The sequence below is a fragment of the Aethalodelphis obliquidens genome, unplaced genomic scaffold (genome assembly GCF_003676395.1).
Source record: "Aethalodelphis obliquidens isolate GAN/ISIS:26980383/991018 unplaced genomic scaffold, ASM367639v1 scaffold9, whole genome shotgun sequence".
NCBI lineage: Eukaryota > Metazoa > Chordata > Mammalia > Artiodactyla > Delphinidae > Aethalodelphis > Aethalodelphis obliquidens.
In genome coordinates this window covers 18,576,430-18,593,418 of record NW_020837953.1, presented here as the reverse complement: position 1 = coordinate 18,593,418, position 16,989 = coordinate 18,576,430, and the positions used below count along the sequence as shown (strand labels likewise).

General features: G+C 36.6%; 1 protein-coding gene across 7 annotated transcripts in view; it reads right to left on the bottom strand.

Annotated features, from left to right (window-relative positions):
- The window catches only part of FOXJ3 (forkhead box J3), a 131,257-nt gene that overhangs the window by 88,635 nt on the left and 25,633 nt on the right, over nucleotides 1-16,989 (bottom strand). For 5 of the 7 annotated variants that reach the window (XM_027108908.1, XM_027108904.1, XM_027108909.1 and 2 more), the window contains exon 3: nucleotides 2,988-3,312. The exons of 1 other annotated variant lie outside the window; for it this stretch is intronic. In XM_027108908.1, coding sequence (XP_026964709.1) covers nucleotides 2,988-3,312 — 325 coding nt within the window. Of the gene's footprint in view, nucleotides 1-2,987; nucleotides 3,425-16,989 lie in introns of all 7 variants that reach the window. One more of the 7 variants, XM_027108907.1, reaches the window with a different exon arrangement.

Sequence of the window (16,989 nt, the reverse complement as noted above, 5' to 3'; positions counted from 1 at the left end):
TGCCCTGGCACAAAATGAAAGGGAGTTCATCTAAATATTAAAATTCTATTTGAATCCTTTTAAGCGACCATGACAACGTTTTCTCCTCTGGGTGACTTTAGATGGCTCTACATTTCTGGAAAGGTGGTTGACAACTGCTTTAGGATCTTTCTTCCATCCTCTCTTCAAACAACACAAGCTAATTTCACAAGTTCTATATGACCTTCCATTTTCACCTAACCCATCCCTTCCATACCTGAAGGAGAAACAGTAAGCAGCAAGTTGTACAAGTAATGCTAAACAAATCTTAGGACAGTGAATGGGAACTAAAACATGAAAACAGAGATAGGACCTGAGCAAAGGAGAAGATAAACCACTTTCCATTTGTCTCCATGTGAGATGTTCAAAATATTTCTGTGTTTACAAAAATAAAATTTAAAGTAATCATGGCAAGTTCTAGGCTCATAAAATTGGGTGGAAGAAACTTTTTTAAAAGAATAATTATGAAACCGCAATCCCCAGAAATATTCAAGGTCTGCCTAAAGCAACAGACTGGACCAGATAATCTCCCTGGCGTATCTTTTAGTTCTAAAAAGCAACATTATCCTTCTCAACCTATTCCCATTTTTCGCTTTCCATCCTTCCTTCTTCATTACATCCAAACCATGTATCTTCCAGATGAAACTGTATCACTACTTCTAAACCAGTTTCAGACCATAACCTGGGGTGGCCAGCAGCAAGAAATCCAGCAGACTGAATCTGGCACTCTCAAGGTGGACTTAGATGAAACAAGATCCCTGAACAAAGATCTGTAAGTTCTATAATAGAGTTATTAATAAAACATATGGAAACACAAAAGATTAATTCTACAGGGAAAAGAGAGATTACATATGAGCTTAAAGAATAAACAGAATAATGCCAACTGGACAAAGGGCAAGAGAAAGTCCAAGGACAAGTAAGAGAAAAACAAAAGCAAGAAAAATCAAAATATTTATTTCTAGGACAACTAATAGGCTGGAATATGTAGAAGAAACAGTACATGAGAGGGAACTAGCAAAAATTAAAGCTAGGAAAGAAAGCTGGGACCAGGATTCTGGCTTTCATTCAAGCTGCATTTACTGAGGCTTTCTAAATGGAAGTACTGTGCTAGTGCATGGAATAGAGGAAAAGATACAAAAAACATCCCTTCCCATAAGGCACTTGATTATCTGGCATGGTATACAGCACACATCACGGGTGCAGAGTAATTCAGTAAATGCCTTTAATAAATATATCCAAACAAAAAAGACAAAGGTGTTGAGACATGAAAGCTTAAGAGAAACAAGTGGAACTACCAGCTGATGGCAGACCTAAAGCCCTGTAAGTCCCCTTCTTCCACATGCACACACACAAATACACACACCCCACACAACTGGATAACTCCTACATAAGAATATGAACGTAAAATGTGCAGATACAAAAGAAAACTGAATTATTTGTCATATAACATAGATTAGGTAGGTAACTAATCTGAAGGTTCCTCAAAAAGCTTAAATGAGGAGCTAAGCCTTCTTTAAGAAGTAGCTGATTCTAGAGCTGAGGCAGGAAAGGTACGAGATGAGCCTGGAACATCTTGTGGTGCCAGAAAGTTAAGAAGTGGTAAATAAACAAAAGAACTCTACCGTATCAAAGGGCACAGGAGCCAACCTGTAAGAGCTCCCAATGCAAAAGTAGCAAAAATCTGAGCAACAAATAACGACAGCACAAAAAATAAAATAAATATCCATGAGTGCATACTATTACAAATATACGATTGAATAAATAAATAAAAGGGGAGGAAGGGACAAGGCTTCCATATTAATTGGGAAGAATCCCAATTAATATAGAAGGAATAAAGGAAAAGAGAAAACCACCACTAGAAAACAATAAAAACTGCTGTAATGATCTACCAACGAACACTAAAATTAATGAACAAAAATTTAAGAAAAACAGGGTACTGCATGCTGTCAAAGTATCTCCCCCAAAACATTTCATAATTTACAAAGTGATAAATAGTAATTTTATAGTGGAGAAACCTCGCAGACACCACCTTAACCAAAGAACCATGGTGAACATTACCAGTAATAAGACATACTGACATCAAGTTCCCCCTGATATGACTGATAGACAGAGAAGGGCACATCACCTCTGCATTATTCTTCCCCAAAATGCATTACCTCAATCTAACTGAGAAAATATCAGACATATCCAAACTGAGGAACATTCTACAAAATACCTGACAAGTACTCTTCAAAAGTGTCAAGGTCATAAAAGACAAGAAAAGATTGAGGGACTGTTACAGATTGGAGAAGACTAAGGAGACATAACAAATGACAGCTAAATGTAATGTGGGATCCTAGATTAGATCCTGAATTGAATCCTGGAACATAAAAAAAACATTAGTGGGAAAAACTGGTGAAATCTGAACGAAGTCTGTAATTTACTTAGTAGCTAACAGTACTGCTTAGTCAAAAGTATTAATTTCTTAGTTTTGATAATGGTACTATGGTTATATAAGGTGTTAAAAAAGAGGAATTGGTTGAAGGATATATGGGAACCCTTTGTACTACTTACAAAACTCTGCTATAAATCTAGAATTCTTTCCAAATAGAGTTTTTTTAAAAATCTTTGATGATAAAAACAGTACTAGTTGCAATACTATGCTATTTTTTTTTTAAACCTCAGACACACTATCAACTTAATTGAACTGTGGGTATTGTTTTCTAGTGAATGCTACATTATCTCTGCTCCAATACTTTATGCTATGTCAGTCCTCTAATATAAGAAAGCTCTAACAAATTAATATTCTACCCAAAATGAAGTTATTCATCTAATTTAAAACATTTAATTTCCTTTTTTAATCCTAAAAATGACTAGTAATCAGAATTTCATCTTTAATTATATAAGCCTCCACAAAGCTTTATCTTCAATAAAAGCCAGTATTGTTATTGTTTACAGCATAAAAATAAAAATTTAAATAAAATCCTTACCTTCCATCCACTGCCAGCCTCTCTATAATATGGGAAGTTATCACAAATCCACTGATAAATCTCACTTAGAGTCATTTTCTTTTTGGGTGAGCTATTAATTGCAAATGTAATGAGGCTGGCATAACTGTATGGAGGCTTCCCATCTTTGTGCTGTTGGACTTCTTCCTGGTCCAGGGTTGTATTTGGGTCAAGAAGTGTATTCTTCTTGGAAATTCCTGTTCCATGTGCATTTTGTGTAGCATCAGATTTTTGGATGGCTGCTCTCATGGTGAGCTGTGGTAACCAGTCCATAGATGTTAGGCTGCTCTCCAGTTCAGATGTCATCCTGAAGGTAAATAGACTCCTTAGTCAATATCAAGGAAAGAACCCCCGCTTCTCAAAATATCCAATATTCACAAATCTAGGAGTTCCAAAGTGAGGGAAAGCCTGAGTTAAATCTGGAGGAAAAAGATTGAGTATATTAATGACCAAACCAAATATTTAAGGGATCAACATTTCCAATCTTTTTTCTTAATTTCTTCCTCTCCAAACACAACAAATTTGGTTTTAAACTGTTTAAGAGATAGAACAATACATACACACAAAGTGATTCTGAGGCCAGTTTTCTTAAAAAGACTATCTGTCACTTTAAACAGGGAGACAGGATCATAGTATGAATAAATCTGTCTGCAGTCCAGCTCTTTACTCACCAACACTGCAGGCCCTTTTAAAACTTAAGAGTGTATATCTGGCATTTCTTTTACACAAATTTTAGGGAAATCATACAAAAGAATACCAAAATTAAAGTGTAGGCAAGAGGTCAGAGAAGTAACTGAGGAATTTACATGGAGGAAAGAAGGTAAAGTTGAGCAGGTGGGAGATAGGAAGAGTAAAGCAGGGTAGACAAGAATAGCAAGGAGACAAGCTAGCTGGGGGAGTTGACTGAAAAAAGAAATGCAAACTCAAGGACACTGATGAACTAGAGAAAAGGAGAACAGGCAGTGCCAGGAAGTTTAAAAAAAAAAAAAAAAGTCAAAGAACAAGCTTAAGAAAACTAAAGATCTGGGAGTGTAGGATATGAGATAAAATCACATAAATGGACAGCAAGAAAAGAAACATTAAAAACTCAACGACAGGCTTACAAAAACATCCAGTGATCTGGATTCTGTAATCTATTTCTCTCCAAGGCTGAAAAATTCAAACCATTATCACCCAAAGAAAGAAAAAAGAAAAAACAACATCTGCCAGGTTAACACATATTCTGGAGAAAGAAGGAAGCCGCTCTAAGAATGGAAGATAAAAATATAGAAACAAAGATTGACACCTCACACTGGAATGGCAAACTTTCAACAAAAGGTACAAACTTTCCTATCCTGGGATCAAAGAAGCAGGAAAAGTGAGCCTGACAACAAAACAGAGAGGAATGAAAGGCTTCTAAGTGATATAAAAATAAAGGGAAAAAGAAAACAAAATAAGAAACTTAAAGTATCTCAGTAAAAAGAAAAAAATTGTGGCTAAGAATCCCATATATACCCTTCATTCCAAATGGCTGCAGGCAAAAAAGCAACCTGGAGTATGTGCTTAGGATCTGAACTTCTGGGAGGCAATGTAGAATTAATAAAAAACACAGGCTCTGGAGTCAGGCAGATCAGAATTCAAGTACTTATTCTACCAGTTACTATCTGTGAGACTATGAAAGTGTTACTATCTCTAAACCCCATCTCATCTGTAAAATGAAACAATAATAGTACCTACGGTTGAAATATTACTTTGAGAAATAAATGGGATAACTTATGCATAGAAGAAACATTCAATAAGTATTAGTTAATAATATTACTCTAGGAGTATCTTGGGAGGGTACTAATGAACCATAAAGTAAATAAGATTAAGCAATAGCAATTATAAATCAAGAGCTAGCCACGAGGATTCTAGCTGCATTGCCAGTAGAATATTAACTACTGGCAATGCAGATAGAATATTTTCCAATATTTTGATTAACAGTTTTACATTTTTCATTTTCCCTCCCCATCTCTGCTGTATGCATTCCTCTGAAACTTGAACTTTAAATTCCTCTATACAGCACCTTGCTCTACAATCTCAGCCAGAAATGCTTGTTCCCAGCATGAAATAAGTGATAGAAACTTGTGGAATAAGAAGCCAAGATAATTTAGAGATCACAAAATGTCAAAGAGTGGGCAAAGTATCCTAGAGATTAGAGAACAAAGCCTCCAATCTAAAGATGAAAAACTAAGGTCTACTGAAGTTAAAGACTTGCCCAAATTCACACAAATAGTTAACAGCAGAACTAAAACCAGAGCTCAGATCTCCTGATGCCCAATCCAGCAGTTTTTCTACCATACCTTACCTGTAAAATAAAATAATAGTACCTACCTCTCACTGATATAAAGTACTCAGAACAGCCACTGGCAAATAGTAAAGAGTCAATAAATGTTAGCTACTGGTAGTGGTGATAACAGTAGTTGCTGCTATTATTATTCACATTTTATTCTACGAACATTGGCTATTATTATACCATGCTATCATCCTATTTGCCTCAATTAAGTCTCCACTGAGTAGCTTTATTTTGTTCAAATTCCCAAAGCAGCCAGTCACATACATTTTCAAAGATAATGTAAAAGTACATTCCAAATTGGAATATAACTGATACAGCAGATGCTCCCTGTTGAGAACCATCTTTAACTTCTGTTTCCTTCCCCCAGTGCCACTAACTGAGACTTTAGGAGAGTCTCAGTAATATAACATGAACACACACTAAGTAGGTACTTAATACTGTTATAAAAATAAACAAGAATTTATAATTACACACGTGTACAAGGCTATCCTAGAGTAAAATCTTATACACACAGCAAGTATGATAAAAATTTCTGTCCTCTAGAAACCTGTACTCCAATTAGGAAGGTCAAACACAAGAAAGAGCTGGAGAAGAGCTCTGGGTGCTGCAATGGCTCAGAAAAAGGTGGAGGACAACATGGGCTGCAGCCTTAAGAGGTAGAGAAGGAAGAACTTCAGCTAAGACTTAAAGAAAGTTAAGATCTAAATAGGCTGGAAAGAATTTGGTGCCTAGCCATCAAAGGCATCATGAGTAAGAATTATTCATTGAAGTAGAGTATAAAAATCTTTCTCAAATTTAAAATCTGAAAAAGCGGGGCTGCTGTTTTCTTTGCAATTTGTTATATTTTACATATTCTTGGTAGTGAGGTAAAAAGTGCCTCTATTGTTGCTGCTTAGGATGGTTATTGCAGTGGTTCTCCACTGAGAACACAAAAAGTGACCATTAGATTTGACCAGATCATCAAGTAACTTTAGAAAGAAACCTCTTAGTGGAATGGTGATGACAGAAGTCCACTTGTATAAGAGAACAGATGGTGGCAGATTTAAAAACAGCATGGGAGGCTCTGAGGAATCTGGTTATGGAAATCTGGTTAAGAAATGTCAGGCCCTCATTACCTCACCTCATTCCAAAAGCTTCCTAGCTGGCCTCCTAGGCTCTGATTTCTCACCACTCCTCCCTGCTAATCACCTCCAGAGTACATGTATATACTCCAAGAGAAATGCCAGCAATGTTTTCATGTCACTGTGCCCAAAAACTTTAAATGGTTCCCCTTTTCATATTATACTAAATCTGAATGCCTCATTTTCAACTACTTTAGCTTCATTAACCTTTTATTAATCCTTCTCTATTAATTCCTAGAGCAATTATAACCTCAGTTTGGCTTTACCATGCTGTTTCACATGTATAACTGGAACATAAGCTTTCTACCCTCACTCCCTTTTCCCCCACCTCCCCATTGAGGATAGTGACCATACACTAGTACTTCAGATGCTACCCAACACCATGCCAGGTACACATTATCTGAAAAATAACACAGTATTTGGATAAGGAATGAGTCTTCCTTTCTGGAATGCCTTTTCCTTCCCACTCTGTCTAGCTGGCTTCTACTTTTTCATCAAGACTCAAACCAAACACCTCCCCCTCCAGAAAGCCTGATCAATCCACTCTTCCCATCCTCCATCTCCTAAATTGAACTAGATCCTACCCCCATTGACTATAAATACTTCTATCACAGAACTTACACAGAATTAAATTACCTTTATCTACCTCTCTCCCATGAGGCCATGAGCTCCTTAGAAGAAGGAACTTTCTTATTCTTTTCTGTTCCCACAATGCCTAGGAGCACAGTAGGTAAAGGGTCAATAAATGGTGGTTAAATGATTGAAACAGTGACTAGCCAATGAAGGTGTGGGTGTGCTGCTCCCCAAGCAAACAAGACCAAACCCATTTAAAAGCTAAAAGGAAGAGGTGAAAGAGGACTCAATAGTATGAGGTAAAGATAACCACAGGATAGAAGTCCTTTATGAACTGGAAAAAAGCATGACTCAGCACAGACTGACAAGTTAGTACTACACAGGAACAGAGAGTTCTACTGGAAAAGTAGAGAAAAATGGGAAGATGGAAGCCAAAGATAAGAAGATAATGTTACTTGTGGGATAAACCAAGGCATGAAAAAATTATGTCTGAAGTTCTTAAATCTATGATGGTATCTATTGCTTAAAAGAATAAGGAATTTTTTCTGCATACAATGAAAAGGTAAAGAGCATCCAGATATAACAACTCCACACTAATTTATGACATAAGAGGAGGGAGAGGGTTCTGACCTCACTTAATGAAATTCTGCCACTGATACAATCCCAAATATGCATTTTAGCTACTTTAGCACATTGCCTGGCTTCCCTCTGTAACTTCCCTAACAACTGAGGAGTAGCCAAGGCTTACACAGAAAATTTTCAACAGGATAAAAAGGTGGGAAATGGGTAGAGATATTGTTGGCTTTCCTAAATGGAGGTAAGACGAAGACATCAAGGAAAATAAAGTAAGAATAATGAGGGTAATGATGATGTGACTTAGATATTCCTGAATCCTCTCCCTCCCTTCCTAGCACTTGGCATTTTGTCTTAACACTTGGCATGTGAAAAACTGAGCAACTGAGAACTCAAAAGAAATCCTTGTAATTACCACAGCAGTAATTCTGATCACACACATCTCAGGGGGTCAAAAAATACATATATTTAAACATAATATTCATATATAAAAAACATAATTCCTGTTACTGCATCTCGGCAGCCAGAAGCAAGGTCTATGGCAGAGACCACTAACTGCCACTTCATACCTGTTCTGGCCTTCTTCCTTAGGAATACAACCCCAATTTTATTCTGGATGGTATTATGCCTTTTGCCCTTCCTGCTCTCTGGAATGTGGATACAATAGCTATTGCTCCAACAGTCATCTTGGACCATAAGGTGACCTTTGAGAATGGAAGCCATATACTGAGGACATGGGAGCAGAGAGAAGGGATCTGGGTCCCTGATTTTTTTGGTGAAGCAATTGTGAAGCTGCCACCCCAGCCCTGAACTGCCTACCTTCCAGACTTTTTATGTGTTTAACTACTATAAAAAGATCTCTACCAGCAGGTGAATGCAATTCCTAACAAACATGGAATGTGGGACATGGAAGTGAGGTGATACAAGTAACAGGACCTAAAATAAGACACTCTCTTAGAGGAGTTGATGAGGTAAACATTAAGAACTCTAATACTGCAGGATGGAAAGCTTGTTACACTTATTAAAGAGTGACAAAGGATTTGGTCAAATTGTCACCTACTGTAACTGGAAAACAAACCATATGCCAACTGAGGCTATAGAGCAAGGAGAGAAATACTATAGGAAAAATTGAGAATATTGGCATGTGTTGGCTCCTTCTAGCCGCTTAAAACAAAGTCCTAAAAGGCAAATAAACTTCAATTAAGTTGCAAGTAGAGAAAATGCAGGTTTGCTAAGGGAGGTACTCCCTGCCTATGGCCTGCAATTCAAGCTAAAATTCCTATAATTTAAAGCCCTACATGGTTGAAAAAAAAACACCAAGTGCTTCTGAAGTAGCAAACTTAAGTAACTGAGTGATAGCTGCAAAACTACAGCCTTGGCAGTAGAGAAGACTGGTGCCTTGCCACACAAAAGCAATGTTGTGAGGGTGTTGACATTCCACCCAAGACTATCACTTCAAATGGCCCCACCCAGAGCCATCATCCCCTTAGGAGCTAAAAGAGGTGAATGAACTTGGATGGGGGAAAATATATTCTTTATTTCCACTAACTTGTAACTGAAACTTAGCATTTCCTTTAATTACAAAAGTAGACAACAAATCACAGCAGCATTAACAGTACCTGTGACTTTGCCATCAATAAAAATCACAAATATATTCATATGTGACAAATGCTGCAGAATCTCAACTTTTTAAACTCATCGACTACTTCAGATTTATGACAGTGTGTAGATTTGCCACTAGATTTTTTATTTAATGTGTTAATTCAAAGGCATATATATTGCTATGTTTTAAAGTTAATATTTTGCTAACCATATTTCAATATAATTAATTAGTTTCTTCTGTAATCCTAAGTATTTTATTTTATGAATTTTGAGACCTTATTCTGAGAAGGGTCCACAAGTTTCACCAGACTTTGAAGGGGTTCCATGGCACCAAAAGGTTAGAAATCCCTGAGGTAAGTAGAGCACAAAGGGCAGAGTTTTCATATTAAAAAATTCTGCCTAGGCATGTCCTTTGGCTCAAAGCAGCAAAAAGTCTAGAAACTAAGCTTTTTAAGATAACTGTAAAGCGGCAGAGGGGTGTCTAGACTGCAAAAGTCTCTTAAGTTTCCAAAATAATACCCAAGCTCATCAACAAGAAGTGAGCTATAAAGCCTATGCATTTCCCAGATAGGGCATCTTCACCAATACCCACCACAGATGTGGCCATGGAGGATACTGGACAAGGTGAGAACTTTCAGAGGGCACAGGGGACAATGGACAGCCCATCAAAGAGCAGAATCAAGGAACTTATTATACTTTCATGGAGTCTCTGCCACTGCTACCCAGGAGGATTTTATAATCGATATGGCCTAGTGACTATTTTGTGTTTCCCATTATCCTGTTTTCTGAATAAAAGATTTTATTGCTATTATCCTATTCCTTCACCACTATAAACCAAAAAGCCACTCTGGGATCTAATGAAAGTGAATGCACCCAGAGAGCTTAGAATTTCGGCTGGATATAATAACTGGATGAAACTCTGGGTTGTTTCCCTTGGGAAAAGGGCAAGTAAGTTCCATTTATAGGAAGAACAGTACATGTGGATATTCAGGTACCCAAGGCTGATTGTGGCAGAAACCTAACAAGAAAGAAAATAAACTACTACAGATTGACCTTACATTTTGGAAGCATGTGATATAAAAAAACAATTTTTTTAATTTATAAATGAAGCAATAATTTAAGCTATTTCCAAGCAAAAGTAGCCGCTGTTATTTTTCAAAATTAGTTATCATACACCGGCAAAGCCAAAGTTTCTACTCTTAGTTCAATTTAAGGAAAATAACACAGTCAATGTCCTACATTAGAAAAGATATGGTGATTAAGAACACAGGCTCTGGAGCAAGACTGCCTGGATTGGAATCTAAGCTCTTCCACTTTTAGCTATGTGACCTTAAACAAGTAAATTAGCCTCTCTATACCTCAGTTTCCTCATGTGTAAGGTGAGGATTAAAAGCAGTACCCACCCCAAAGGATTGCTGTGAGGATTAAATGAGTTACATACACAAAGCACTAAGAAGAGTTTCTAACACACAGTAAATAAGCATTCAATAAATGTTAGCTATTATTCCTATCAAATTCATACTCTTCAGAATTTTCTAAATTTTAAATGACTGTCACCCTTACTCAGTGGTTTTAGACTTACACGCCCTAAATCACACAATAATCATTTATCAACCTCAATGGAAATGAGCCCCTCATTCAATTATTTACTCTAAAGAAAAGATCCAGAAAAGACTGTGCTTTTAAATTTTGTTTGTAGATTGCATATGAAAATTGAACATACACTTTTCCCACAGAAATAAGATTCTATGATGATGATTCCTGAAGCAGCCCACAAAATCCTACCTATTCTATAAAGGAGTTCTATAAATCAAAGTTCTAAGAGTATAAAAGCCCCAGTTGGATATTCTGCAGCAGAGAGACAGAAGTGTAACAAGGAAAATAAATAAGTTTTTCCATTTTCCTGGTGTAGGACCAGCTTGTTCCTAATAAAATTTCAATACACATAGCTTATATCTGGCATACTTCTAAGTACCTTCTTCTATACCTTGGCTCTCCCATCTCACACTGCCATAAGCCTCCAAGATTGGCCCCTAAAGTTGGTATTATAAACTCCAAAATTAATTACTTGCTCTTCTCCTCCAGGAAAAACTCTAACCTTTTCAAAGCAGTTATCTCTGCTCTATTTAGGAAGAAAGTGGACAGCATCAAACTAATCACCACTAAGGTATGAATAACTGAGCCTTTAAATTTCCTATGAGCAATGATCTTTTTAAAGGACAAGCCCAAAAAATCCTCATTGGTTTGAAGTGAAAATATAGGAAGAAGAATCATAATTTAGGATAGAGAATCCAATACACAAATAGAAGTTCACATTTCAAAACTCTTGACTTTCACAACTTTTGTTTCACCCCTAAGATTCCAAAAATATTCACAACACAGCTTATGCAAAAACTTGAGGGATTTAGTGAGACAACTGTCATTTGTAAACAGAACTGTGGTTTCAGAGCTATTTATCATAAAATCAGAGATGAAAAAGAACCTCACTATGTCATTTTTAAAAGCCCTGCTATTACCTATTTTGGAAACCAACAATATTCTTTAACTCCAAGGGAAGAAAAGTTCACCAAATGTATACAGTAATTCATTTTGTTTAAAATAATAATAAATTTTAACAGACTAATCTATGTATCTCCCTTGCTACAGAGAAGAAAATTTCTTTAAATTCTATCCTGGAAAGTGAGAACTGGTCAGAGTTCTCTTCACAACGATGCTTCACATATTTTACAATATTAACACCATTTAGGTTCCTTCTCAAAAGTTTGAAGTCCAGAACTCCAACAGGATCTGATTTAAGAACCATAATATAGTTACTGCTCTTCTCTAGATTCTCTCCAAATTACTCTATTACTCAAATATATAATCTTAGATTCATAAAACTGTATTCTAAATTCATACAAGCCATACTCATAGTTAGAACTCCGTTCAGGCTAAAACTTAGGGATCATATGGTCAAAAGACATCTTTATGCCATAAATGTAATTCTTATCTTAAAAATATTTTACTCTACAATTTAGGGAGGAAAAATAAATATTTTTGGACATTAACCACTGAACTACATTCTGTCATCAAGTAAGTACCGTATTTTGCATTTAATCTCACTCTATCTATTGGAATCTCTATGTCTCTTGAGTAGCTGGAAAGCTAATAAACAAAAGTCCCTTTGATACAAGAACACTCAAAGCCATCTTTGCAGATATTATTTAAAAACCCAGACAGAATCTGCTATTAATACTTCTTATACTTAGTTTTTAAAAATATGTGTAGAGCCCATGAGCCACAACTACTGAAGTCCACGTGCCTAGAGCCCGTGCTCCGCAACAAGAGAAGCCATCGCAATGAGAAGCCCTTGCACCACAACGAAGGGCAGCCCCCACTAGCCGCAACTAGAGAAAGCCTGTGCACGGCAACAAAGACCCAACGCAGCCAAAAATAAAACAAATTAAAAAAAAAAAAAAGAAAAAGATGTTTAAAAAAAAAAAGAAAAAGCCTCAAATTTTGATAAATACTGACAGCCAAGAGGCAGAATTTAGTGCATGGGCACTGGAGCAAGACCTCTGTATGAATCCCAGCTCCGTCCCTTATTCATTGCATGTCATTGCATGTCCTTGAGTTGCTGAACTTTTTTACCTCTGTTTCCTCATTTGTGAAATGAAAATAATCATAACACCTCATAGAGTTGTTAGGGGAAATTTAATTAATATACCATAAAATGCTTAAATAATGCCTGGTCTAATATATTAGTAAGAACACCATAAAGCTAGTTATCCAAGTCAATATTTAGTCCCATAAGTAACTTTTATAATATGTCCTTAAGTCAGTGACTAGTCACTGGTACTCTTCAATACCTTATGCTCAGAAATGGAAGCCCAATAAGTCAGCTTAAAGATTAAATTACATTTAGGATGCTCTAGACCAGCACTGTCCAACAGAACTTTTCTACAACAATGGAAATGTTTGTGTGTTATCCAATATGACAGTCAGTAGCCATGTGTAGCTAACCAAGCACTTAAAATGTGGCTAGTGTGACTGAGGAATTGATTTTTTTAGATTTAAACAGCCACATGAGGCTAGCGGCTACCATATGAGACAGTAAGCCTTAGAAGATAAGACAAAAAGTTCAAAATACATTTTAGAAAAAGTCTCTGTAATGGTCAAAATTAAGACGGTTTCTCATTACTCTTCATTTAATTGGAACATGTCAGAATTAAACATGCAAATTAATAGATTTTATCAATTATAAAAAAAGTTTGATAAATATAACAATGATGAACTACGGCATGATAATGGAAGTTATTTCTGCCACTGTGTGGGACTGACTTAAAAGCATATAACTATATTAATTATAAATATGATAAAAATGTAGTATTAAATGTCAGCAACATCCTTAGCCTGAGGTCAGTTGCAAACCTGAATGCTACTGGTAGATACTCTAGAATCTAAGAATTTAGATTATCATACTAGAGATTATCAAACTAAATGAATTAAGCCAGACAGAAAGGCAAATATCATTTGATATCACTTATATGTAGAATCTAAAAAAAATCACACAAAACGTATTTAACAAAACAGAAACAGACTCACAGACATAGAAAACAAACTTATGGTTACCTGAGGGGGGAAGGGGAGGGATAAATTAGGAACCTGGGATTAACAGATACACACTACCATATGTAAAACATAAACAACAAGGTCCTACTGTATAGCACAGGGAACTATATTCAATATCTTGTAATAACCTATAATGGAAAAAAATCTGAAAAATATACATATATATGTGTATGTATAACTGAATCACTTTGCTGTACACCAGAAACTAACAACACTGTAAATCAACAATACTTCAATAAAAAAAAAATTTGTTTTAATTTTTAAAAATAAGAATTTAGGGTAAAGGGGAAATAGAAAGAAGGGGAAAAAGAAATCCTCTTCTACCCCATGTTCTTGAGCTGAGAGCAAAGAATACAAACATGTCCTTTTTTCTTTTTCTTAAGTCTTTTTCATTGAATTTGTTACAATACTGTTTCTCTTTTTTATGTTTTGCGTTTTTTGGCCCCGAGGCAAGTGGGGTCTTAGCTCCCCAACCAGGGATGAATCCAAACCCCCTGCACTGGAAGGCGAAGTCTTAACCACTGGACTGCCAGGGGAGTCCCCAAATGTGTCCTCTTTTATTCTAAAAACAATTATCCCTTTTGCTTTCTACTATAGGAAAATGCAAAAAAGGAAAAAATATGCCAGATCCTTTATGTAATCAATATATAGTTTATCCCATGAATCCTAACAGGCCAGGGAGGTAAACATTAACATCCCTATTACAGCAAAACCAGGAAAAGTGAAGTAACTTACCCATGATCATATGAATAATACGCGGCAGAGGTCTGAACCTGCATCTACCCAATTCTAAGACTAAATACCAGAGCTGCCTTAACAATAACAAGTCTGCTACTAGAAACAAGACAGCAAGACGCCTTAAAATAAATCTACCCTCCTCTGGTCATTCTAAATAGCAGGTTATCAATATCAAATGGAGGGAAATGAGAAAACAGATGGACAGGAAATTCACTTAGGACACAATACACAATCTTCTCTGGTGCTAAAAATCCCTATGTGTTCCCCAACATATCCTAAACAAACAGACTGGATCAATAATAAAAGGCATCTTTAAGGGAGAAGCGTAACAAAAAGGAAAAGATAAGTGTGAACGAGAAAGAAAGAAAAAGATAACAAAAGGAAGAGCTCTCAGGTAGAAGATCAGAAACTACTTAAAGTACTACTGATAACTCAGCATCCTAGGCCGAATACACATGTGAACCATAAAATCAATCCTCATAAATGTTAGGCAATTCAGAAATGCAGAAAGGGCCCCATTTAACAAGTTCAAAGAAATATCAAATTTTATTTTGCTTTAATCAAACCAAATTATAACAGTCTAATGCCATAATATGTGAAAGAAATATGTTATATACATATATGTGTTTACCTGTCTACATAAAGCAAATGTTCAAGGAAAGCTTTTGCTTTTTTGGTAAGCTTTTGCTATTACTGAGTCTATACCTGGAAATAAAATGCAGGTAACCTCAGGATTCAAATCCATCTTATATAAACTCAGTAACCGGATTCTGCTAAATTTTTAAGATTCTATTGTCTGACAGAAACTGTATCCATCATTATCTGAACTCTCACTCTTGCCTTCCAAAACTCAGGAATTAAATAGATGTAGATGACCCAGTATTCACTATCCAGACTTACTATCCAAACTCAGGATACGAATGCAGTAGATTCAGATTGCAAGGAATACTTGCAAATCTTATATAAATTTTTAATATAATTTCACGTGATTTACAAAATTAGCATTTTTAGCAACACGCAAGTATCCTACTAAAATCACATAAACACTGGCTGCAAAACAGATCTGAGAAAACTTTTTTTTTAATATTTTTATTTATTTGGCTGCGCTGGGTCTTAGTTGCAGCACGTGGGATCTTTGTTGTGGCATGCATGTGGGATCTAGTTCCCTGACCAGGGATTGAACCTAGGCCCCCTGCATTGGGAGCGCAGAGTCTTAACCACTGGACCACCAGGGAAGTCCCAAGAAAACACTTTTTAATACCATATTTCTTAGTAATTTGCTGGAACAAGTTATTAAGTTATTGCTCCTGAATTCCAAACCCGCATCCCTTCTTCCCAATCTGCCTTAATGACACTGGAACTGGGACTCTGCAAACCACATTTCTGCTTTGCCAGCTGACTTCCTATAAGGCTCTGCCAAGAGGGAGCACTAAAGATGGACTGCAAGCCTGGAGAAGAAAAAAGATACTTGGGCCTTCCTGTCTATTCTTTGGACTTCATAAGAGCATTACCCCAGCAAAGGTTTCTTCACCCCTGCAGAAGGTCCCCCTCACAGTAGTAAGTGAATAAAGTTTGCAGTTTTTCTAACACTTATGGAACTAGCTTAATCATACCCCACTCAAAGACCCCAGCACCAGCCAGCACCCTTCCCCAGAGTTCTGAGTTTCAAATCTATGGGATTTCTATTCTGAGCTCGACACAAGCACTAGCATGTAGTACCTTCTCCTCGGAGATCTGAATTTTGTTTCCACAGGACCCTTCCTCTAAGTCTCTAGGTTTTCCCTTTGGTCCCCAAGCACTTAGGGCTCACGGCTGCTTCTAGAAGTGCCTATCTCCATGATAACTTCAAGTTTTATTTTTATCCTTTCTGTTACCTAGTTAACAACTTTAAATCTAGTTAATGATTCTATTAAAGTCTCTGTTCAAATAACTGGTGTGGTTTCTGCCTCCTGATAGAACCCCGACTGATAAAAGAAAACAGTCTCATTATACTGTAATAGTATATGATGTTATCATAATAACGTTTGTTAAAATGCAATTCTACCCATACTAGCAATTAAAGAAGAACAAAATGATAATTAAGAGCAATTTGATTAAAATTAAGAGTATACTTAGCTATCACTACAAAATCTTTTGCAACCATTCTTTTAAAGAAAATTTGGGGGGGGGTGCCTTTTTCTAACACACATAGCATCTACTGGAATAAAATTACATGATAAGACAACATTAACAAGGGCCATCTCTGTCTTCCCAAATTTTCTACAATAATTGGGTTAACATTACTTTTTTTTTTTTTTTTTTTGAGGTACGTGGGCCTCTCACTGTTGTGGCCTCTCCCGTCGCGGAGCACAGGCTTCAGACGCGCAGGCTCAGCGGCCATGGCTCACGGGCCTAGCTGCTCCGCGGCATGTGGGATCTTCCCCGACCGGGGCACGAACCCATGTGCCCTGCA